This window comes from Phoca vitulina, unplaced genomic scaffold (assembly GCF_004348235.1).
Source record: "Phoca vitulina isolate PV1807 unplaced genomic scaffold, GSC_HSeal_1.0 scaffold55, whole genome shotgun sequence".
Lineage (NCBI taxonomy): Eukaryota > Metazoa > Chordata > Mammalia > Carnivora > Phocidae > Phoca > Phoca vitulina.
In genome coordinates this window covers 3,451,703-3,477,579 of record NW_022589758.1, presented here as the reverse complement: position 1 = coordinate 3,477,579, position 25,877 = coordinate 3,451,703, and the positions used below count along the sequence as shown (strand labels likewise).

The following is a 25,877-nucleotide window of genomic DNA, read 5'->3' as shown; positions in this document are numbered from 1 at the left end:
AAGTGGTTTAAAAAAGTAACTTAAGACCTAAATGCAAAAGCTAAAACAATAATGGCTTTAAAAGAAAACATAGGAGACTATCTTCATAATTTAGATGTAGGCAGTTTCCTTATATAAGAAGAAAATAAGAACCATAAGAGAAAAAAACCCGATAAATTAGACTGTTTAAAAGTTAAAAATATCTGTTCTTGAAAAGATACAGTTAAGAAAATGAAAGACTGGAAGAAAACATTTATAAAACAGGTATCTGACAAAGGACTAGTAACCAAGATAATATAAAAAGCATCTACTTACAATGCCACAAAAGACGACAAAAAATGATTTTTTAAATGGCCAGATACTTTGAACACTTCATAAAATAAAATATATGAAAGGTAAGTAATTGTAATAAAAAATGCTCAGCAAAATTAAGCATCAAGGAGATGCAAAATAAAAACTAAATCACCACAGGATAAACAAAAATTAAAAGACCACCACCAAATGTTGGCAAGGATGTGGAATAACAGGAACTCTCACGCTCTAGTGGGAGGAGTGCAAAATGCTACAACCACTTTGGGAAAAGCTCTAGCAGTTTCTTTTCTTTTTTCGTTTTAAAGATTTTATTTATTTATTTGACAGAGGGAGAGAGAGACGAGAGAGAGAGAGAGAGTGAGAGCACAAGCAGGGGGAGCGGCAGGCAGAGGGAAAGGAAGAAGCGGGCTCCCCGCTGAGCAGAGAGCCCGACGTGGGGCTCGATCCCAGGACCCTGAGATCATGACCTGAGCCAAAGGGCAGACGCTTCACTGACTGAGCCACCCAGGCGCCCCAAGCTTTAGCAGTTTCTAATAAAACTAATCACATATGTTCGCCACATTACCTACTAATCCAAATCTTAGGTACTTCCCCAAGAGAAATGAGGACATATTTCCACACAAAGACTTATTCAAGAATGTGGTTTTCTTCAAAATAGCCAAAAACTAGCAACAGCTCACATGTCTATTAATAGAAGAACTGATAACGAAATTGCAGAATAATCACTCAATGGAATACTATCCAGCAGTAAAAAGGAATGGATTACTGACACATGCATTATCAATGAATCTCAAAAATGTAATACTAAGTGAAATAAGCTTTACATAAAAGTACGTGTTAGGGAACACCATTTATATAAAGTTACAGAATAAACAACACTATGACATAACAAAGTCAGAACAGTGGTTGCCTCTGTGTGTGGGGGGCAGGAACTGACAGGGAAGGAGCATGAGGGAGCCTCGTAGGATGATGGTAATGTTCTATATCTTGATAGGGGTTTGGGTTCCATAAGTATATGCATTTGTAAAAATTCAGCAAATGGCACACTTAGCATCTGTGCATTCATTCTATGTAAAACTTACATCATCAGAAAAACCTGTAAAAATACTGAACTCTAGTTACTGATCTGCATGTTGCAATATTTAGGGGATGCATATAGATGTCTGCAATTTACTGAAAAACATGTTAAAAATAAGGTAGAATGAGGAACAGAGGGGTAGATATGTGATAAAACAAGTATAGTAAAATGTTAAAAGAGGTGGCTATAAAAGTATTTACCATAGGATTCTTTCACCTTTCTTGTATGCTTAAAAATGTTCATAATAAAATACTGGGCAAAGGGGGAGTAATAAAAGAGAAATCAAAGAAGGAAGAAATAGCACAGAATGCTAAGGAAGAAGCACCAGGAAGGGAGGGAAGGAGGGAGAGAGGGAGGTAGTGGAAGGAACAGGAAAAAAGTATAGTAGTCCAAAAGCCAGTGAGAAAGGCCATTTCAGAGGAGACAATGGCCAATTGTGTAGAATTCTGAAAATTCGAGTAACATTGAAACTGGCCCATTGGATTTGGTTGTAGGAGGGATGTGAATGGAGCAGAGCAAAGCCACATTGAAGTGGAGAGAGAGAAAGCTGTTGGTGAGGAAGGAGAGTAAATGAAAACAACTCCTAAGAAACCTAGCTGGGAAGGAGAGCAGAGAGAGGGGGCTGCAATTGAAGAAGGATGTGAAGTCAAGATAATGGACAATACTGGAGCACGTTTATGTGGATGGGAATGATGCAGTAGAGAATCAGGGGATGCAGTAGGTAGAACTGTGTCCCCCAAAATGATATGCTTAAGTCCTAACTCCCAGCATCTGTAAATGTGACCTCATAGAGAAATAGGACCTTTGTGGATGTAATTTAATTAAAATGCAGTTATGCTAAACTAGGGCAGGCCTTAATTCAATGACTAGTGTCCCTATAAGAAGAGAACACTTAAATAAGAAGAGGAATTTGGACACAGACACAGAGAGACCCAGAGAGAAGACCATGTGACAGTGAAGACAGATACTGGAATGACACATCTGGAAGCCAAGGAACGCCCAGGATTGCCAGCCACCACTAGAAGCTGGGAAGAAAGAAGAAGGATTCTCCCCTAGAGCCTTCAGAGACAGAGCACGGCTCTGCTGACACCTTAATTTCAGACTTCTAGCCGCCAGAGTTGTGAGAAGTGATTTCTGGTACTTTCAGCCACCAAGGTTGTAGTACTTTGTTACGGCAGTCCCGGAAAACCAAAACAGGGGAGATGAATGGTGAAGAGAAAGAGGTGGTAAGGAGAGAGGTGATGTTCTTGAGAAGGTGATATGGAACCATTTGCCCGCCGGAGGGGTCGGGCCTTTGATAGTATCAGGGCTACCCTCCTCCACCTACATAAGTATATACGTAAGTATATTCAGGGAGGATCTAAACAATCAAGGGCTTGTCCAGAAGCTTTCGGGAATGAAGAATGCTTCAGACAGCCTTTGTAATAGATTCTCTGTCCTAGTCACTAATAAACAATATGTAGCCTGCATATTCAAGTTGCTAGTCTTCCTCTAAACATACAAGAACCAACCCATGAAACTTAAGTGCAGCAATTCTCTGCCTTCCAAAAGAGGTTTGAGAACAAAGATGCAAGTCTTACCAACAGGAATGGAACCAGGTGCTCAGCCAATGGTCAAAACAAAACCACCAGATGAAAAGCCTAGTAATCCAATTTCGGGAAGCTCCTTACCTTGAGCTGCTGTTGAAGTTCACTGTTCAGCCGGGCCAGCACTGCATTTGCCTCTTTATTTTTGCGGATAGCAGTTTGAATAGCCTTCTTCTGTTTGGAAGACTGTCTATAAAAAAGTACAAACAGTTCAGGGAAATAGAACTCAGAGGTCCGGACCCTTGTGGGTCAGAACACTGATTCATGAGAAGTGCTCAACTAACAAGGGGCTAATGTCACAGGGCTCCAAAAAGAAAATCATATATTCACAGGCAGGCAGGCAGACACACACCAAATGAAACAAATTTGTCCGGATGAATTATTTACACCTGAAGTACTTCCCATTTTATAACTTGAAAGACAAGCTGTGAATTGGACCTTTTCAAACTCCACATTCCATTTATTCCAAGACATTTTAATAAGTATTTCTTCCTGACAAACCACATTAACTAGAATGCCCTTTTTGTGTAAGCCTTAATGGCATTTTTAAAAGACCTGCGGGTGGCCCCTGTGGACAAGTCTGAAGGAAATGAATAGAAGAACATTCTCTTTAGGAAAAATCCTACATTAACTTAGCCGGCCTATACAACTCTCCTTCATTTCTTTATTATTAGGCATGAATGCTTGAGTGTGTCTATGTGTGTGAGTATGCTCAGGCATGTGCATATACCAGCATACATCTGTGGCACTTGAGAAAATGTTTTAATACCACTATTGCCAAATTAAGTCAACAGTAAATTCACAGAGCAGGTATAACTAGGGTGACCATATGTTCCACTTTGCCCGTTACAGTCTCTGCTTACACTGCTTGACTGGCCCTAATTATTCTTAGAACCCTCTTTCTCCCTCAAAGCTGTCTACAGTTGGGATGATATATCAACACGATGGTATAACCTACAGCCTTATATCCCACAGCAAAAAATACTGAATTCTCAGAGCAAAAGGGCAATTTAAGTTCCCCTAGGAAAACAGACATATGTGCAACCTGTGAGACGTAGGTTCTATGCCAGGGCAACTTAACCGGAATGCATAGTGACCATTGTGGAGATGATTAATATTCACTGAGAATATACACTATGCTACCCACTCTGCTAATCTGCAGAAGGCATACTCCGTTCCCCAAGAAGTTGAAAGATTAATTTTTTCATCCATAAATAGGCAGGGAAGAGGATTTAAAATCTACTTTCAGAAAGATAAGGATTGGATTTCCAGTTTCAGGACAACGTGGAGTAGACATACTTCTCTCTACCCCACCAACTACAGTTAAAATCCTGGACATAATATATAAGACAAACATAAGATTACTCCAAAAAGTGGAGTGAAGAAGGCAAACCAGTCCAGGAACTCAGTACTCAGGGAAACACATAGCAGTGAATTCCCTGGGTTTTCTTTTTTGCTTCATATATCCCAGACTGGATGGTGGAGTAGTCAGCAATCCATAAATGTCAATAAGGGCAGACAATAAAAAGCCTCCCCCGACCCAAATACTGCTCTCTCTAGTCAAATGACTTGGAAAGGGGCAGCCTAGCAAGATATAAATTAGACACAATATCTCTCCTGGACATAGATATCTGCAAAATCTTTAACAAAATATTAACAAATAGAATTTAGCAATGTATTAAAAACTTATACACCATGACCAAGAGAGCTTTATTCCAGAGATGGAAGGCTGATTCGATATTCAAAAGTCAATCAGAGCAATCCACCATCCTAACAGATGAAAGAAAAAAAATCACATATCAACTGATATAGAAAAATCACCTGATAAAACTCAATAACCATTCATGACAAAAACTCTCAGAAAACTGAATAGAGGCCAACTTGTCCAACTTGATGAAGAACTTCTACCAAAAAACTACAGCTGACATCATACATAATGAAAAACTGAATGCTTTCCCGCCTGAGATGAGGAACAAAGCAAGGATTTCTACTTTCATTACTATTTTCAACACAGTGCTAGAAGTCCTAGCCAACACAGTAATGCAAGAAAAGGAAATAAAAGGCACACATATTGAAAAGAATGAAACTGTCCCTATCTGCAGATGACATGATGGCCTACATAGAAAATTCCAAGGAATCTATAAAAAAATTCTCCGAACTAATAAAAATGAGTTTTGAGGAGAGAAGATTAACATACAAAAATCAAAAGAACGGGGGCGCTTGGGTGGCTCAGTCAGTAAGCATCCGGCTTTTGATTTTGGCTCAGGTCATGATCTCTGGGTTGTGGGATCGAGCCCGGCATTGGGCTCTGCACTCAGGGTGGAGTCTGCTTGTCCCTCTTCCTCTGCTCCTCTCCCTCCCTCCCTCTCTCTCTCAGATAAATAGATAATCTTTTTAAAAAATCAATAGAATTTTGATACACTAACATTGAATACTTGGGAAAAAATAAAAAATACAGTATCATTTACAAAGCTTCAAACTGAAGTTCTTAGATATATCAAAACATACACAAGATTTACATGCTGAAAACTATACAACAGTAATGAAAAATAGGATCAAAATAGAGAAATATTTATCATGTTCATGGATTGAATGACTCAAAATAGTAAAGATGCCAAATCTCCTCAGACTGATATAAAGGTTTAAGACAATTCCTTTTTAAAAAAATTTTTAGATTATTTATTTATTTATTTATTTATTTGAGAGAGAAAGAGACATGCAAGAAGAACACAAGCCGGGGGGGGGGGGGGGGCGGGCAGAGGGAGATGGAGAAGCAGGCTCCCTGCTGAGCAGGGAGCCCCACGGGCACTTGGTCCCAGGACCCCAGGATCATGACCTGAGCTGAAAGCAAATGCTTAACCAACTGAGCCACTGAGGTGCGCCAAAGGTTTAGCACAATTCGTATTGAAATCTCAGCAAGAATTTTTGTGGATCAAGACAAAATTATTCTAAAATTTATATGGAAAGTTAGAGGAATTAGAATACCTAAAACAACTTTGAAAAATTGTAATAAAAGTGGGAGAAATAGAAGACATTTTATTATATAGCTATAGTAATCAAGTAAATAAGTAATGAAGACAGTAATCAAGACTGTGTGGATTAATAGGCAGAGGGAAACACACATCGATCAGTGGAACAGAACAGAGAACCCAGAAACACACTCACACTAGTACAGACAACTTACTTCTGACAGAGGTGCAAAAGCAAGTCAATGGAGCAAGAACAGCTTTTTCTTTTTTTTTTTTAAGATTTATTTTATTTTTAGAGAGAGAGAGAGCGTGCCTGACTGGGGGGTGGGGCAGAGGGAAAGAATCTTTCAACCGCAACCTCCCAAACTGCTGAGCGCAGAGTGGGGAGCCCAATGCAGGGCTCAATCCCACCGCCCATGAGATCATGACCTGAGCCAAAACCAAGAGTCAGACACCCAACCAACTGAGCCACCCTGGCATCCCAAGAATAACCTTTTCAACCAACAGCGCCGAAGCAATTCAACATCCACAGGCCAAGAACCCTGACCCAGATCTTACATAAAACAACACAAAATGGATCAAGCAACTTAAATATAAAGTGTAAAATTATATAACTTTTAGAATAAAACATGAGAGAAAATCTTCAGGACCAAGGGCTTGTTCGTGAAGAGTTTTTAGATGTAACAACAAAAGCACAATCCATAAAAGAAAAAAAATAAGTTGGGCTTCTTCAAAATTTTAAAAACTTTTGTATTGCAAATGACTGTTAAGAGGATGAAATGACAAGCTATAGACTGAGAGAAAATATTTGCAAACCACATTCCTGACAATTGATATGTATTTAAAATATATAAAAAGAACTCTCAAATCTCAACAGCAAAAAAACAATTCAATTAGAAAATGGGCAAAGGACATGAAGAGACATGTTACCAAAGAGGATATATGATGGTAAATATACACATGAAAAGACATTCAACATCATTAGCCATTAGGGAAATGCAAATTAAGACCATGATAGGATAGAACGACCCACGTATTTGAACAGCTAAAATAAAAAAATAGTGACAAAACCAAATGCTGGTGAGGATGTGGAGAAAATGCATCTGTCATACATTGCTGGTGGAAATGTAAAATGGTACAGCCATTTTGGAAAACAACTTGGCAGTTTCTTTTAAAACTAAACATACACTCCGCACACAACCCTGCAATCACACTCTTGGACATTTATACCAGAGAAACGAAAATTTATGCACACACAAGAACCTGTACACAAGATGCTCACAGTCACTTTATTTATAATGCTCAACAACTAGACACAACCAAAACATCTCTCAACAAGTGAATGGCTCAAGAGACTATGGCACATCCATACCACAGAATACTGCTTAGCAGTGCTGATTGAGATATGTAACTTGGATGTCAAGGGACTGTGCCAAGTGAAAAAAGCCAAACTCAGAAGATCATGCTGTGTGATTCTATTTATATAACATTCTCAAAATGAAAAAATTCTAGAGATGGGAAACAGATCAGTGGTTGCCAGGGGTAAGGAATGGCGAGGAGAGGGTAGGTCTGATTTCTGTACCTTGATTACAGTGGCAGTTACAAGACTCTACACATGTGATTAAACGGCATGGAACAATACATATGCTGTCCCAATGTCAGTTGCCTCGTTTTGATATTGTACTATAGTTAGGTAAAATGTAATCATTAAGAGAAACTAGGTAAAAGATCCACAGGACCGCTCTGCACTGTTGTTGTAATTTCCTGTGAATCTGTAATTATATCAAAATAAAAGGTTTAAAAAAAAAAGTTGATCAGAACTTGATGCCCCTCCTTACACTACTACTACTCTATGTGTGTCCAGCTCCTAACAGTTTCCTCCTCCTTTAGGAACTGGCTCCATCTCCTTCCACCTCCTCCACAGGGATGGGCCCCTGGCAGGGAGTTCTAGTTGTCTCAAGAAAACCCTCACCTCTATTTTGACACTTGAATGGATGCTGGCCCATGCCGAGCTGACCAGATTCTCCCTCCGAAGGACTTGAGTTATGGCTAATATTTCAGTTCAGCCTGGGCCCAGCACAGTGAGAATGTAATCTCTGGAGTGGAAGGTGCTTGAGAAGTCTTTGTAGATAAAAATGTCAAAAACACCTTAAGAAAACTGAGAGGCATCAGAATGAGCCCCAGAAGGTTTGCAATCTTCTCTTCCAATCCACTCCTGCCACTGATTTCCCTGAATCACCCCTATATCCTTATAATAAAGAGTATATTTTGCTACCTCAAGTCGCTTTTTATTATTTGCTACCAAAGGAGCCGTAAATAACACAAAGATAGGATCAAGCCCAGAATACCTCTGAAGGGGTCAGGAAAGCATTTAACCTGCATCACCCTCTTAAGAGTTGCCTCCGGAGTTTCTCTCTTCAGGTCCTCCCAGTATTTTTACTCACTGTTCCAGATTGCGCTCTAACTGGCCTGGTTTCCAGGGAGGAAAATGAAGGAGTAACACTTAAGTAGACATTTATTTTGTCTCATTCTATTGTGTGTCATGCTATCTATCAATTCAGAACTGCAACACTGTGAGGCACTGTCCACTCAATGTTTTGTGGCAGACTATCCTCCAAAACCTGTTCTTGCGCCTTCTTATATGCAGTAGCCTATTATTCTCAGTTTGAGTGGCCCTCCAACTAGAAACTACATCTCCCTGTCTCTCTTGCAGGTAGGTAAGGCCATATGACTAAGTTTGGGCCAAAGGGATCAGAGATGCCACTTCTGAGTCATATCCTTAAAAGTAGTCTGTTTTCTCTCTATTTGTTCCTTCCCCCTCTCTGGGGCCCAGAATGTGAACATGTTAGGGAGCCATCTTCAACCACAGGGATAAAGGCAACCCCCATGGGGATCTAGAATAAGAATATGGGCAGGCACCTGGGTTCCTGCACGGAGCTACTCTATGCTTTGGGACCACTCACCAACTCAGACTTTTATACAAGAAAGAAGTCAATTTCTATGTTATTTGAGTGCTTGTTGCCTGGGTTTCATTCAAGCAGCTGAACCAATATTTGAAAGAATATAAACTGGGGTCTCTAGATGAGAAAAATCTTAGCCTTCAACCTGAGCCCTGATTTCTCCCAAGGAATTATGAGCACAGCTTCTAAGAATTGAACTTGTATTGCCTTTTCTCTACTTGGAAATGGCAGGTTTTCATTAGGGATGCCACTCATCAACCCCACAGACATTCCAGTACTGCCAGCCATGAAGCAGGAAGGAAAACAGACTCCCAAGCACACTGAGGATATCATGCAGGCAAGTAGACACTGCCACGCTGGCTGCTGGGCATGCCCTGGGGTGGTCCAGGACACTTCCCGGGGTTACAGAGAAGAGCAAAAGCCATGGAGGCGGGCACAGTTTCAGTCGTAGTACTGTTATACAACATCCTCTCTCTCTAAACTGTTCAAACCATTCTATTTTCCCAAAGTCCATCTTTACTAGATGCACAAGATGTGAGGGGAAACCAAGTAAGCCAAAATTATTTCTTTAAAAAACCTACTTTTGTCCTTACAAGCAGCTTAGTAATTTTGACACAATCCAACAGTTGTTTATTAGTTATAATCTGGACTCAGCAGCTCACTTGGAGAGACTATTTTATTTTTCCTTTGCCCTAAATGAAATAGACAATGACGATATCTGAAAGAGATTTTGTTTCTTAACAATAGTTCAGTTCTGACGTTCATTTCCCAAAGAGAGGATGACCATTTTCCAACTAGTTTATTTTTTTGGCCTTTCTTAACCAGTGTTGTTAGATAATTAAGAAAATTATTTGTGACTCTTTTCTCAAATTTCCCCAAAACAATACACAGTAAAGACCACTCTACATGCATAGGAGAGAAGTTAAGATCCCACAGACAATGGATGTGTAAGGGCATCAGAGTTTCATTGTTTCCCAGAACCCTGGGTGAGAAAGAACTATACAGACTAACGATCATGTGTCTGGCTGTCTCTCTCTCCAGGGCTTAAAAAATGATGAATGCTAAGTTGCTTCTTATCAACCCAAAATAAAGTAGTCTAGGAACTAAAACAAGTTGTATGAAATTCCCTGACCCAAAGCTTACATCCGACATTTACAGCACTATTTGTGTTGCTGTGGTCGCTAGCCTCTCTCGGTCTGACACCATGTGGTCACCTAACTAGTGAGAGAGTATCACAATGAGGGACAGTCACTAAACAGGCAGATAAAAGAAAATATCTCCTTTCAACAAACAATTCAGGGACAACTGTATATCTATATGCAAAAGAATGAAGTTGGGCCCCTTCCTCACACTATACACAAACATGAACTCAAAATTAACCATGGGTTTCAATGTAAGAGCTAAAACTATAAAACCTATAGAAGCAAACACAGGAAAAAATCTTCATGAACTTGGGTTAGGCAGTGGTTTTCAAGCTCTGACACCAAAAGCACAAGTAACAAAAGAAAAAAAATAAACTGGACCCCGTCAATATTAAAAACTTTTGTGCTACGAATGACACCATCAAGAAAGTGAAATGACAACCTATAGAATGGGAGAAAATACTTGCAAAGCATACATCTGGCAAGGGACTTGTATCCAGCATAGGTCAAGAACTCATAACTCAAAATAAAAAGATAAATAATCCAAGCAGGAAAGGGCAAAGGATCTGAACAGACATTTTTCCAAAAAAGATAAACAAATGGCCAATAAGCACATGAAAAGATGCTCAACATCATTAGCCATTAGGGAAATGCAATCAAAAACACAATGAGATACCCCTTCACACCCACCAGGATGGCTGTAATAATTTTTTTAAAAAGGTAACAACAAGGGGCGCCTGGGTGGCTCAGTCAGTTAAGCGTCTGCCTTCAGCTCAGGTCATGATCCCAGGGTCCTGGGATCGAGCCCTGCATCGGGCTCCCTGCTCAGCTGGGAGCCTGCTTCTCCCTCTCCCTCTGCTGCTCCGCCTGCTTGTGCTCTCTCTCTATCTCTGTGTGTCAAATAAATAAATAAAATCTTTATTAAAAAAAAACAGGAGAAATTGGAACTCTCATATGTTACTGGGAGGACTGTAAAATGCTGCAGCCACTGTGGAAAACAGTTTGGCAAGTCCTCAAAATATTAAATATAGAGTGACCATATGACCTAGCAATTCCACTCCTAGGTACATACTCAAGACAAATGAAAACATAAGCCCACACTAAAACTTGTATAGACATAGTATACCAGCATTATTCTTTATAGCTTCAAAGTGGGAACAACCCAAATGTCCATCAAGTGATGAGAAGATAAATAAAATGTGGTATATCCATACAATGGGACATTATTTAGCAATAAAAAGGAATCAAGTACTGATTCATGCTACAACATGGATAAACCTTGAACACATTATGTGAACTGAAAAAAAGCCAGCCACAGAAGACCACATGTTGCATGGTCCCATCTACATGAAATGGCCAGAACAGGCAAACCTATAAAGACAGAAAGTAGATTAGTGGTTGCCTGGGACATGGACAGGGAATGGAAAGTGACTGCTCATCAGCACAGAATTTCTTTTGGGGGTGATGAAAATGTTCTAAAATTAGTTTGTGACAGCAGTTGAACAACTTTGTGCATATACTAAAAACCACTGAACTGTACACGTAAAAGGGTGAAATGTATGCTATATGAATTATATCTCAATAAAACTGTTTAAAAAAAAAGACGAAGGAAAGAAACTGAAAAAGACCTCTGCGTGAGCTCCACCAGCTGCCCTCCATCCAGTCGGTGGAGCAGGGGGTGCCGTAAGCACCACTGACTGACCAGCAGTAATGTGAAGCAGAGACCCAGTGGAAAGCCAGGGTGGCACATGGAAGCAAGTTTAGCCATCTGTGTCCCTGACAGGGATCCATCCCCCAGGCTTGACAGTGGTGGAAAGATGATCAAAGCTCTCAGGGGCCATTAAGGACAAAACAGATTTCCTTTATGCACTGATACCACCAGGGAACTGTCTATTTGGAAAAACAGACAACAAAACCATCATCTGAAGAGTGCTACACAGATTCACAATGGGGTTTTGGTTTCAGAGGCAAGTTGCACCCACAGAATCTGTTGCTCCTTTTTCTACAACAGCGTAAGCAGGAGAAACCCACAGCAGCCCCTGGGATCAGCAAGGCCCTGAGAGCAGTGTCACAGGGCTTATCTTGAGCACTGACGTTACTGACCAGTCGAGTTCACTTGTGAAGTCACGCACAGTAGTAGGTTTCTGCCCTCAACACCTCGCTCAATTTCACTACAGGGAAACTGAGGCGAGTGATAGCCTTTCTTAAAGCCAAAGTCTCAGTAGAAAATTGGTTTGTCCAGAGCATTATTCTCTTGATTCCTGGCCTTATCCACAGACGCCCCCCACCCCGCCACCCCCTCCAATGTCTATTACAGGCGGTCAGACAGATATTCTGGAGGCTCCACAGGTGACCATTCTGTTCTGAGATGATCGACGACAGAAAATTTTCATGGGGAATGAAAAAAAATCACAAGCACATCGACTCAAAGTTGGGTCTGAGGGTCAGGAAGCTAGCCATTTGCCCTGGGGGGCAGCATAAGACAGGCAAAGAGGGGAAACTGCCATTTTTATCACTGTCTTCTTCCTAGGAAAACGTGGCCCAGCACAAGGAAGAGGGGGGAAGGAGAGGAAGAGGAGGAGGGAAGGGAAGGAAATCAAACCAAACCGAAACACCACAGCTTTGTACTCGCTTGCCCCTTGGCTCAGGTTAAGTCCTATAGCTTAAAAGGTCTCTTTCTAGGTGACTGGGAGCCTGCAGTACCACCAGAGAGAGGAGGAAGGCCAAACTACAGCCATAAAATCACACCCTTCTATGGCCATGGCTATAAATATAAACAGATTTACATGTACATGCATACGAAGATTGAAAAGGTAGTTTCTGACCTCCCTGATGTGACGTACTTACTTCTGGACTGCTGTGTGGGGTTTCCCGGTCACTGCCGACGCTGGCCCGCCAACAGTGCTAGGAGGCTCTTGGCTTTCTGGAGCTGGGTTTTCAGGTCGTAATTTCCTTCGGATGGGCTTTGATGGAGGCTGAGAATATGGTATGTCCTGTGGATTAAATACAAAACAATAAAACCCAAAAGTTAAAAACTGAAATGCTCCCCCATCATGCCCATGTGCTCATGTTCCTCCTAGGCCCATTCCCAGGTCAGGTGCATGCACACTCTGTTCAAACCCCACACCCGAGGATATAAAGCTGATTCATGGCTTCGCGAGAATGGGGGAGGGGGGAAGGGAGGCGGGGACATGGGCATCAGATTCTAGGGGCCTTTCTTTTTTCCTTTTTTTTTTCTTTCCCTGCTTGCAGCCTATTATACCGCTTTTTGCACCTGAAAAGACCCAGGAATCAGATTCCAGTGGCCCACCTGCCCACCCTCCCTTTTTTCAATGCTGTGTGCATCTCACACCATGAGGCCTTTTCTGACTGAAGACAAAGCTCGCTCTTGCCTCACTTTGGGTCTTGTGGGAATATGTTCTAAGTTTTGAAGTTTGTGAAGGTCTCAGTCATCTGCTCCTCATTCTTCCACTCCCAATTCATACATGAAGCCAAGCTCAAGGGCCACAGTGTCTTCTGGAAGGAGACAGCCAGCCTGCTTCCTGGGAGGCCCCTCCTCCTCTGTGCTCCCAAGCCCAGGACCCATGCTCTGACCAGAGGAGGGCCTTAGAAAAATGGGGAGCAGCAAGGAGAGGGTAACAAGGTGAACAGAGAGCACAAGTGAGTGGCACCTCCTGAGCAAGTGACCTGGGACTCAGTGACACTGGTGGGCTACGGTGAAGACACCAAGATGCAAGAGGGGACTGTGGCACATGGACAAAGAAGGGCAGACTACCCCGCCCCCCACCAGAGGCCCTCCTAGAGCCTCAGTAGCATGAAGGGTTCTGCCAAAGGCACTTGGCCCTCTCCACCACCCCTCCTCAACTTGCCAAAAGCAAGGCCGCCATGTTTAGCTGGGAGGCTGAAGAGGAAGTGCAAACTGTCAGTGACATCAAGGTCAGGCCCAAGAATCATCAGCACCCTAATCTTCACAAAAAACGCAAATTCTAGGAAAGCTGGATCATTAACATTCAGGTCAGGACACTGAAACCAAAGTAAAACAGATCTGCAAACAGAGACCAGAAGCCCAGGGGAGGGGCTCACAATGCCATCACAGAGGCACCTTCCCGCAGGCCTTACCTTCTTTGTTGGACTACTGTCTGCAGCTTGAGAGGGGGCTCTGTTCAGCTGGGGGTGTATTTCAGCCTCAGATGCTTGTTCAGACTGTAGTGAAATATCACAGAGAAGATAAAAATGCAAAAACATGAACACCTAAATATATAATGGACAGCACTTAGAAAATGTCACTAAGTGGAAGCTGATTTAAACCAACTTGCAGCCAAGCATGGTCAAGTCTTTGGATCCTTGAGAAAACCTTCTCTAGACCCTGCCATTCCTTCCCATGTCCCCTTCCAGCATTGTTCAATCTTAGGAAAAGGAGTCATGGTAGTGTTGTCTATAACTAGACACAGGTATTGCTAAAAACGAATGTTTTACAAGCTCAAACTAAAAAAATAATAATAAATAATGCTTATTGAAAAAAAAAGGGCTGGGAAATGAACTAAAATTTTAACCCAAGCACTAACAAAAACAGTAACCATAATAAAAAAAAAAACTGAAACTTTAAAAAACATTAAATACCTAAGAAAAACACTCTAAGAGATATGACTCTTTACCTTAAAAATGTAGGGGTGGGAGAGCATGATGGAAGGAGTAAACAGAAGGGTTGAGACTGCCAAGTGGTATGGAATCAGTGAACAAATGCACAAAGATTGGCGAGGACTGCCCCCAAAGCACTTCAAGACCAAGCAGATGCCAGAGAACCAAGCAGGAGAGTACAGGGAGACCAGGCACCATGTGCTGCTCCCTGTCTCCAGGAGGCCTGCTACATGCAGCTGCTATTAGCCATCAATGCAAAGTGTTAACATGCAAAGAAAAAACCCTCCATATGAACTAACGTGACTTCTTCATTATAGTGACATCAGTCCCCTACCCACAAAGTAATATGCATCTGCAGCACAACAATCATCCTTGGGGTGTCCATTCTGTCCCTAACCTGGCCTTCTCTAACTCCTTGCAGAGCCTGGCTTCTTCCTTCCTCTGCCTCTACTGAAACAGACAAGGGCACTAATGCTCCCCCATTTATTGGATTCTTGCTGCCTCTTCTAGTTTTCTCCCAAGCCTTCTGCCCAGCACAGCACCCCTATCTTTTAAAACTCCTGTCCCTGGCATCTGATGAACTAGTCTCCTACTGGTAATCATTATCTCTCTTTCCTGTTTTGACTCCTCTTATCCCTCAGATATAGGATTTCTCAAGGTTCTGTCTTTGGTTCTCCCACCGTATTCCTCCTACCACCATTCATTCTTTTCCAGAGCAATCCCATCTGCTCCTACATTTGCATTGCCCTAGCTAGAAACCTTGATTCCCAACCACCTCTCCACCTCTTCAAACCCATTATGCAGGCACTCAACATGCATGATTTCTCATTCCAAGTTTTGCTTATGGTCTTCTCCCTTCCATTAAGGATAACTGTATTGCTGCTGCTGTCGACACTTATCTGAAACACCAAACACTGTGTCACACAGTTCTCCAGGAGTTCTGCATAAATGAAAGCATTTCATCATCACAGTCCTAAGAAATAGTTATTACCCCCGTCCTATCGGTGAAGAAACTGAGGATCAAGAAGTTGAGGAACTCACCCAAGACCACACAAACAGCAGGGTCTGGACCCAGGCCTCAGGTTCCAATGGTGGGCTTGTGACCACTATGCTATACAGCCTCAGGTACTCTTGGGCCCAAGTGGTACTCATTCAAGAAATATTTATTGACCAGCTACTGCAGGCAGGCCCCATGCTAGAGCTGGTATTCAAGATAAACAATACTTAGACCTTTCTTACAAGAAGCTTGAAGTCTAGTGGAAAAGGCAAAGAAATGATGGGGCAAACATGCTTCAGTGGAATTCAGACTTTGGTGAGTAAGTATGAGGGCTCCAGGAACACCCAGGCCATGTGGGTCAGCAAAGACTTGGGTGAAGGTGATGTCACAGCTAAGACCTGAGTGATAAGCAGGGTGCAGCCACCTAGAGGGGCAGTGCATGGGGATGGTGAGAAAGGAAGCTCCAGTACCCACCAGCTTAGGACACCATGACAATTCAGAGGCCTATCCCCAAGGCAGGAACCATGAGAGAAGCAGATGTAAGGAGAGCTCACTTTCAGGCACACTGAGTTTGAAACACCCGGGCAACAGCCGTGCAAAGCTATCTGGGAGCCATTCCTCGTCAAGAGTATGGGGAATATAAGAGTTCACCCACCTCCCCTGGGGGTTCTGACAAATGATGTCATATTTCAACACCTGCAGGCCCAGGGGCGCCTGGGTAGCACTGTCGGTTAAGTGCTCAGTTTGATTTCGGCTCAGCTCGTGATCTCAGGGTCCTGAGATCAAGCCCTGCAACTGGATCCTCGCTGAGCATGGAGCCTGCTTGGGATTCTCTCTCCCTCTCCCTCTGCCCCTCCCCCCACTCTCACGTGTACTCTCTCTCTCTCAAAAGAAAGAAAGAAAGAAAAGAAAAAGATCTGCGGGCCCAATGTCAGCTTTATTAATGGCTGAGTGAGGGCCCAACAACCTCCCAAACGCAGGGCTTCCCCTGACCTGTGCGGAAGAACACAGCTTGGACCTGATGCCCCTTCTTGCCTTCCATCCGCAAATCTATTGCTTGGAACACAAATGTTCTGGCCTCAAGTCTATGCATGCAGTCCCCTGCAGGACCACAGGTAGGCACCGCCACATCCTGCCAGCCAGCCAGAGAGAAAAGGAGTGACGGACCAGTCTCGCCTTTCACCTGCTCAGCTCCCCTCCATCATCAGGCAGAGAGAAGTGTTTGCCCTAATGCTCCCTTTCCTGAGGAGACGAGCAGTCTCCCTCTTGTGGAAATACTGAGGGAAATGATAAATGAGACCCTCTTTTCAACAAAAACAAGGATTCCGAGCATAGCAAAAGTAGTAGAAGGTTATTGTCATTGCCTCTGCTTTCTCTTAAACATCTCTAAAAACCCAAACGACAATAGAGTGGGAGTTGGGAAGGATGAAAAAGCAGTTGTGAAAAGTGCCTGACAATTTTTTCCATTTATGGGTTTACCTTCCTGAAATCAGATCTAAAGGCTGAGGTTTTCTAGCTCCACAACCAAGAACAAACAGCTCCTTGGCACTATGTGAGGTGGAATCTCACCACCAACCTCCTTGGGAGGAACATCAAGACCTCCCCTCCCCACTCCATGACTGATTCTAAATGGGTCCATCCATGGAACATTCAGAGGAGTAAAATCTTGTGAGGGGCCTGGAGCACAGGAATCACGAAGGTCCTGGAAAGGCAGAGCTTCACCAGAGCCAGACATTATCCCAGGAAAAGAGATGAGGAAAGAAAACTAGCATTGTGGTATTAAAAAAAAAAAAAAAAAAAAAAAAAAAAAAAAAAAAAAAAAAAAAAACAACCAACAACTAAAGATGAGATTTAGAGATACAAAAGCCCCTCTTTGCAAGAAACTATTTCACTTTCCCTCAGGAAAATAGTGTAAGGCTTAGCAGCTGAAAAGCAGAACAAACTGGGGAGATTTCTTTGCTATTTCTTCAGACTTTTCTAAGGTAACTTGAAGAGAATGATAACCCATGAAACAGGGGAGCCTCAGCAGCTCCCTTTTATCTCCATATATTAAAGTAGAGAACAACTCTATGAATATGGACAATATGCCCTTGTCTGAAAGTTCTCATTGTCTGAACTGAAATCCAATGCCTGAATCCTGTGGATTACAATTACTAGTACAAATGGCAGTCCTTCCCTCACAGCTCACAATGTAACATGGACCCAACCAGGATGTGGCAAGGCAGGAAAATGTACTTTTAGCCAAGAGCTCATTGAAACTCCAGCTAAGGTTCCTTTTAAAAATATATATCTCATATTTTTAATATTAATACTTCCCTACCCACAAATAAGAAATATAGTTTCATCCTAATTTTGCAAGGAAAAGCCTGTATGAGTCACATGGACTTAGAGGGTGCTGCCACTCCAAATGTAGAGATCTGTTCTGGGATTTTGCCCACTCCCATGGCTGATGGGACAACATGGTCCCTGCTCAGCTAGCTCCCCAGAAATGGACACAGGCCTAGGAAGGCTAAGCATCTTGCTTCTCCACTAGAAGAAGGGTTTGTTCAGTTACTCAATTTTACAGATATTTATTTCACATATTTCATGTATCACTTTCCAAAAATCTTCATCTCATGTTCTGCTTCTGGGAACCAGACCTGAGACACCAGGCAAACTGCTCCCAAAACAAGGGAGTTAAAGCACTCTAGTATTCTCCTCCTTGGTCTCTCTCTAGGATTACTTGCTCTGGAAAAAGTCAGCTGCCATCTTGTGAGGACACTCAATCAGTCCTAACAAGCAGCCCATGTAGCAAGGAATTAAGGCGTCCCACCAACAGCCATGTGGGAGAGCCACCTTAGAGGTGGATCCTCCAGCCCCAGTCAAGCCTTCAGATGACTGAAGCCTAATGAGAGAGCCTGAGCTGAAACGACCAGATCAGTTTCTCCTAAATCTCTAAGCCACAGAAACTATGAGATAGTAAATGTCAGTTGTTCAAGGCCTCTAAAGACACCCACTCTAATAGGTCTGAAATTTGGGGTCTAGTTGAACAGTAGAGAAGAATAAGAGAGCCAAAGCTGGAGAAAAGCAGTGAAGTGGATCCCACATGGTCTTAGAGATCACTGTCCCAGATGGTCTATTTGCCACTCAGCACCATTCCCCACTTCCAGGCTCTTCCCTATGTTGCAGGGGGTAAAAGCCTGGGAAGAACATTTATAAAATCTCCTTTCAATAATATTCCTTGTTGACTCCGACAGTCACTCACATGCAACCAAGAAGGTGAGAGAAACAAGCTGTGTTACTGTTCCTCAGGCAGTGGTGGGAAGAAAAGCATGGGATTCAGCAGTCAGAAGATCTTATAGTGGCCTCAGGCATTTCCCCACAAATCATTACTTAGATGCTGCGGGCAGCCTGAGGTCTTCCAGGTATTTCCTTTAGTTCTTGCAATGTCTTAACATTCAGAAACTTGCGGCAAACCTGACTGGTGGCCTTCCCTCGTCTTTGCTCCTCTAGCACAGCTAATTCTTTAAGTACCTAATCCCTTAAATGAAATCTCTTCCAGTGTGAAATACCTAGAGTGGCTTCTGATTTCCCAACCAGACCTTGGCTGATACATCCATGTTGAGGATTTGGAGCTTACCCTGACGGCCACGAGGTGGGGGGGTGGGGGGGGTGGGCACTGAAAGATTTTAAGTAGGGAAGTGATAGGACTAGATTTGCATTTTAGAAAGATTATTCTGAATCCAATGAGTAAAATGTATTAGAAGCAACCCATAGTGGGCAGAGGCAATTCACTTAAAAGACTGAAAATGAAAACAAGACAAGAGATGACGGTCACTTAAACCAGTCTGGTGGGAGTGGGGATAGGCAGATTTGAGAGCTATGTGGCTTGAGACTGGATACATCCTTGGTGATTGATGGTATGTGATAAATGAAAGGAAAGAACAATGACACATGGGAGCCAGATTTTGATCTTCAACAATGGATAAATGGTTGAGAGGAAATAGTTTAAAGCCAGAGGAAAAGAAATATGGCAGCATAAAAGCTGAATAAAATTAAGCAGATTCATCACAAGCAGTGCTAAAACAACCGACCTCTATCTTCTTACAGCAGTATCTCTCAAATAGGGGTTCCAGGGAATACCAGTTCTATGAATTGCCTAGACAGGGATAGGAAAACCTTTTCTGTAAAGAGCCAGATAATAAATATTTTTAGTTGTACAGGCCATTTGGTCTCTGCATCTCCAATGCATATGTGCAATTCTGCTATTGAGTGTTAAAGTAGCCAAAGAAGACAACACAATGAATGGGTGGGACTGTGTTCCAATAAACTTTATCTACAAAAACAGGATGGTGGGACAGATTTGGCCTGTGGGCCATAGTTTGTCAGCCCCTGGACTAGAGGAAACAGAATCTCCAGATAAGCTTAGGGAACACGGCATAGTCTATCTCCCTCCTAGAAATTCACAGAGTACATAGCACATCACACACACTCTGAAATCCTGTGAGGTAAAGGAAGCCACTGCCTTTGCTTAACCCAGCACTTCCCGATCTGATTTGGCTTCAACTTCTTACTCTCATGTAACTCCTATTAACATCCAGCAGGACTAATGTTCTGTGGAACACACTCTAGGAAACACTGACCTACAGACTGGGTTTTAGAGGAACAAAGGAAAAATATTCCATTGGACTCAAATGCCAAATGCCACATTCCACTCCTAATCCTTCGAGAGGAGCATTCTGCAGAGTGGTTGGCAGATCCAGCTCCGGGGAGCCTCTGCTACATCCCCTTCCCCAAGAGTGTGGAGGCAGGGTAAGGATGGGGTTGCTGCCTGGCAAGAAAGGCCTCCCTTCGTTTCTCCCTTCCTCCCTCCTTCCTTACAATAGCAGCTGTTGCTGCTGCCAACTACTTCTCTGCATGAATTTATTTACTGGGCTTCCTTTAAAAGCTCCTGGACAAAAACACAATAAAATCATTCACTATAATAGTTAAAGCAGATGAACACAACACTGATAAATTATGGATTTTTTTAAAGAAGCTTAAAATAACATGTCCCAGATTCCAGTCCCACCCAGGCAGGCTAGCTTTGCAAAGGTCCCATAGCTCCCATCTAAGTCCGTGTGCTCATTACACCTCCTACCTGGGCTACTGCAAAAACTGCCCTGAGTCTTTTTCTAGCTTTTGGTTTTTTCCCCAGTCCAACCCACCCTGCACACACTGAGGAAATAATTTTGTAAAGCACCTTCTCTCATCAAAACACTTTTTCCTCAAATCCCTTCAATTGGCCCCTAAGGCCTATGGCATAGCACCACAGGCCTTAGGGACACTCAGCCAGTTAAAGATCTTCTATCATCTGGCTCCAATTTGCCTCTGCATCATAACTACATTAGTTTGCCCATATGGATCCCGCTCCAGGCACATAAGTATTACCTGAATCTTCAAACAGACCAGAAATCCCTTCTCAACTCCATTCTGTTTGTTCTAGACCTTCTAAGCCCAGTGGTTCCCAAATATAGCTGCACAGGAGAATTATCCAGGGAATTTTTATAAATTACAGACTTTTGGATACTACCCCAGACTTCCCTAATTAGAATCTCCTAGGGGTGGAGCATTAGAAACTTCTATTTTAACAAGCTCCCTGGGTAATTTTTATGTAGCCAGTCAGACCAACTGGGGACCATCAATGGCCCAAACTCTTCATTTAAGAGATGAGAAAACCAAGTCTCCAAGGTCCAGCTCTGAAAAAGGCCACAGGTGCTACACTAAAACTAACTAGGCTTCTTAACTGTTTTCTTGTCCATTTACCATGGAGGGAATAGGGGTGTCTGCCATATGGTTTCATAAAATAAATATCTGAAGCTGGGCAAAATCTTCAGCAGTAATACTTTTGTTTAAAAGTCAAATTTGTGGGGTGCCTGGCTGATAGACTCAGTGGAGTGTGCAACTCTTGATCTCAGGGTTATAAGTTCAAGCCCCATGTTGGGTGTAGAGATTACTTAAAAAAAATAAAATCTTGGGGCACCTGGGTGGCTCAGGTGGTTAAGCATCTGCCTTTGGCTCAGGTCATGATCCCAGGGTCCTGGGATTGAGCCCCCACATTGGGCTCCCTGCTCAGCGGGGAGCCTGCTTCTCCCTCTCCCTCTACTGTTCCCCCTGCTTGTGCTCTCTTGCTCTGTCAAACAAATAAAATCTTTAAAAAATAATAAAATAAAATCTTAAAAGTAAATAAGTAAATAAACATCAAATTTGCAACAACAAAAAAGAATCAGTGGGGAGGGGAAATTAGAGGAAGATGATCAAGAGGTACAAACTTCCAGTTATAAGATAAATAAGTAGTAGAGATGTAATGCACAGCATGGTGACCATAGATAACACTGCTGCACAATATATAGGAAAGTTATTAAGAGAGTAAACCCTAAGAGTTCTCATGACAAGGAAAAAACTTTTTCCTTTCCTTTTTTTTGGAGAGGGAGGGGGAGGGGCCCAGGGAGAGGGAGAGAGAGAATCCCAAGCAGGCTCCACACCCAGCCCAGAGCCCAACACGGGGTTTGATCTCACAACCCTGAGATCATGACCTGAGCCAAAATCAGGAGTCAGATGCTCAACCGACGGAGCCACCCAGGCGCCCCTTCTTTCTTTTTATTTTATCTATATGAGAAGATGAATGTTAGGTGAACCCATTGTGGTAATCTTTCACAATATATGTAAATCAAACCATCATGCTGTACACCTTAAACTTACAGAGATGTATATTATTTCTCAATAAAACTGGGAAAGGAGATCAAATCTCTTTTTAAAAATTAAGTAGTCTAAGGGCACCTGGGTGGCTCAATCAGTTAAGCATCCAACTCTTGATTTCCGCTCAGGTCATGACCTCAGGGTCATAGAGTCGAGCCCTGTGTCAGGCTCCGTGCTCAGCAGGGAGCCTACTTAAGATTCTCTCTCTCCCTCTTCTTCTCCCTCTGCCTCTGCCCCTCACCCCGCTCGTGCGCTCGCTCTCTCTCTCTCTCTCTAATAAACAAACAAATCTTTTTTTAAAAAAGTAAATAGTCTAAATTGCAGAACTAATTGCTAAGATGTGGATAATTGGTGAATTTATTTTATAAACTTTGTAATACTCATGCTGACAGATTAGAAAAAGAAACTCAAGTTTCATCTATCACCCAAGAATTCAGGCAGAGCCCAAGACTGGGAATCACAAAGGCAGCAGCTAAATTCGAGGCAGATGAGCAGATGACTGTGCTATGGCCTCTAGGGAATCTCCAGCAACCCACTGGTATTCTAAATGTCATTTGGTGCCTACCTTTCACCTGACCTCCATCTCTGCTAGGTAAGGGCACATGAGAAAAAGCCACGTGGTCACATCCAGTCATAGAAGATGCAGCACAGTGGCCACAGCAAAGCCCATCATGCCACAATCAGTTTCAGAGACAGGGTCCAAAAAAACTGAATTTCTCTGCAAGAACGATTGCCACAATCCATGACCCAAGTCACCTATGAGAGACAGAAATGGAGCTGATGTAGAAGCACTTGGAGGGCATGATCTGTGTTTTGCTTCACTGTCCTTTCCCTGGTGCCTAAGCTGAATGGCAGCACATAGCAAGTACTCAAATCAATGTGTGGAATGAGCTAGTAATGAACCCAACACTGTTTTGTGTTCCACTGGACAAGTCAAGAATTCATCCTGCCATAACTGAAGCCACAGGGCACATCAGTTACAGGGCAGAGGCTCTGGAATCCATCCAGGGTTTGCACTTGTTTGGTATATAACCGGGGCATGTACTAACCTCTCTGAGACACAGTTTCTTCATCTGCACAAGGGGATAATTCACCTAAATCCTAGCATTTGTAAAGATTAAGCAAAACAGCTGTCTAGAGGGCTAAGCACAGTAACACAGTAGCCACTCAATAATGGCAGCTACTATCATAATTAAGAGTAAATATACAGGGGCGCCTGGGTGGGGCAGTCAGTTAAGCATCCGACTCTTGGTTTTGGCTCAGGTCATGATCTCAGGATCGTGAGATTGAGCCCCACATCGGGCTCTGAGTTCCATGGGGAGTCTGCTTGAGAATTCTCTCTCTCCCTCTGCCCCTCCCCCTGCTCATGCTCTCGCTCTTTCTCTAAAATAAATAAATACATCTTTAAAGAAAAAAGAGTAAATATACAATTGGGTTTCCCAGGCATAGATTCTGCAACTGCAAAGAGCACCCAATTCAACATAAAGGACTCTTCCTCTCTTGCCAAAAGATGAAAACCTAGACTGAGAAAGTGCTGACTCCAGTTTAGAGTATACACAGATCCCATAAAGCAGGCTATCCATAATCCAAATTTGTGCCACTGAATATTGCTGCTATCAATACTGGAGGGAAGAACTTTTAAAAATAAAAGCCCTTTCAGATTTCATGGCTGCCTCAGCACAGACATCTCAAGCAGCTTACACTGAACATCTCTGGTGGCCCCCTACAGCTGGCCAATGCAACGAGGGCGACACCCAGGGGAACACTGAAAGAGGAGCTCAGGGACAACTGCGATAGAAGTGGATCATCAGTAACTATAATGGGCAACTAGTCTCTGCATACAGCAGTCACATAGCATAATCTCTTGGGGATTTCTGGAAGCCACTGGATTATGGACAATATCCATGAAACAGACTTACTGTGACGAAGGACCACGGGTGTTTTATTTTGGTCTAAAAGACAAATATTTTGACTATGACTGGGGTTTTGTCCTTCTATTTCCAATTTCTACTAATAGAAATCTGAGTCAAGTCTGAGCCCCACCCTCTATTCATCACAAACCTAAAAGCCATATGATAATGTTCTCTGCAGAGTCAACAACATAGACTTACTAGTTAAGGGGATCTATGACAGGATTCTCTGGAGATTCACATTTCCCACTGAGTAAGGCTGAAAAAAGATGCCATACGCATGCCTCTTGCCATACCAAACGGACGCTTTCTAAACAGGCAGCCACCACCATCACAATTCAAAGACATCTGGATATGAGGCCTTTAGAAATCCCTTTTGCTGGTCCCTCAACCCTGACATACATAGGCCTGGCAACAATAGCAAAAGTATATAAAAATTTCCAAGTGCCTCAAAGCCCTAGCCCTAGCCTCACTCGATATTTTACCACTCTTAAAGTTTTCAATTCCATTCCCAGTTCTGTTGTTCTGTATTAGGGATGGAAATATTTGAACAACATCTTTTCTAACTAGTGATAGCGGATAAGTAGACTATGATTAATGTCCACTTTGGGGTTGACACAGCCTTTCCTGCAGGAGCTATGTCCATCACAAGAAGGTGGCTTCTAAAAATTTCAATTAGAAATAGCTGGCTAGAGAAGGAACTATAAAAATCATTTAAGAGTTAGGAGCCAGTCACAGAATAAATCCAGTATTGATAAGGATATAAAAACTGGAACAGGAACACTGTTAATGGAATACAAATCAGTACAAACACTTTATAAAACTGTCTGGCAGTACCTACTAAGGCTGAACAGATGCCTATCCTATGACCCAGCAATTCTACTGTAGGTATATACCCAAGAGAAATGAAAACATCCATCCACTCAAAAACTTGTGCATGAATATGCATAGCAGCATGATTCATAATTGCCAAAATCTGAAAAATACCTAAATGTCCATCAACAGTGGAAAGCAGTGATATCTTTGCATATACAGTGGAATACTATACAGCAATGACCTACAATTATACACAATAATATGGATGAATCACACAGTATCATGTAAGCAAAAGAAGCCAGACACAAGAGTATATACTGCATGGCTCCACTTATATAAGGTAGCAAACAGGTAAAACTGATCTACGCTATCAGAAATCAGAATAATGGTAACCCTAAGAAGGGATAGTAACTGGAAAACAGCATAAGATGGACTTTCTGGGGTGCTAGTAATATTTTGTTTCTTGATTTGAGTGCTGATTATACACATGTGTTCAGCTTGTGAAAATTCATTCAGTTGCACACTCAATGTGCACTTTTCAATATGCATGTTATACTTCAATAAAAAGTTAAAAAATAAATCCAGTAGAGCCTTTCCTGTAATGGCCTTAAAGTGCCACCTAGTGGCACAAGTTAAATATAAACAAGAGGGAAGTTTCATCTCTAGTGACTTCAAAAATATGGTCCCATTTCTAACAGCACATTCTGGGATTGGGCTGCAACAGTGCCCTAGACCAAAAACAAACAAACAAAAGGTTCCTGTGTGACACAAAG

At 42.4% G+C, this 25,877-nt stretch overlaps 1 protein-coding gene across 8 annotated transcripts in view; it reads right to left on the bottom strand.

Annotated features, from left to right (window-relative positions):
• The window catches only part of REPS2 (RALBP1 associated Eps domain containing 2), a 214,722-nt gene that overhangs the window by 14,347 nt on the left and 174,498 nt on the right, over positions 1–25,877 (bottom strand). For all 8 annotated transcript variants that reach the window (XM_032389675.1, XM_032389678.1, XM_032389679.1 and 5 more), the window contains 3 exons: positions 14,146–14,229; positions 12,874–13,019; positions 3,040–3,145 (listed from right to left, as the gene is read on the bottom strand). In XM_032389675.1, the coding sequence (XP_032245566.1) occupies positions 3,040–3,145; positions 12,874–13,019; positions 14,146–14,229 (336 nt within the window). The remainder of the gene's footprint in view (positions 1–3,039; positions 3,146–12,873; positions 13,020–14,145; positions 14,230–25,877) is intronic.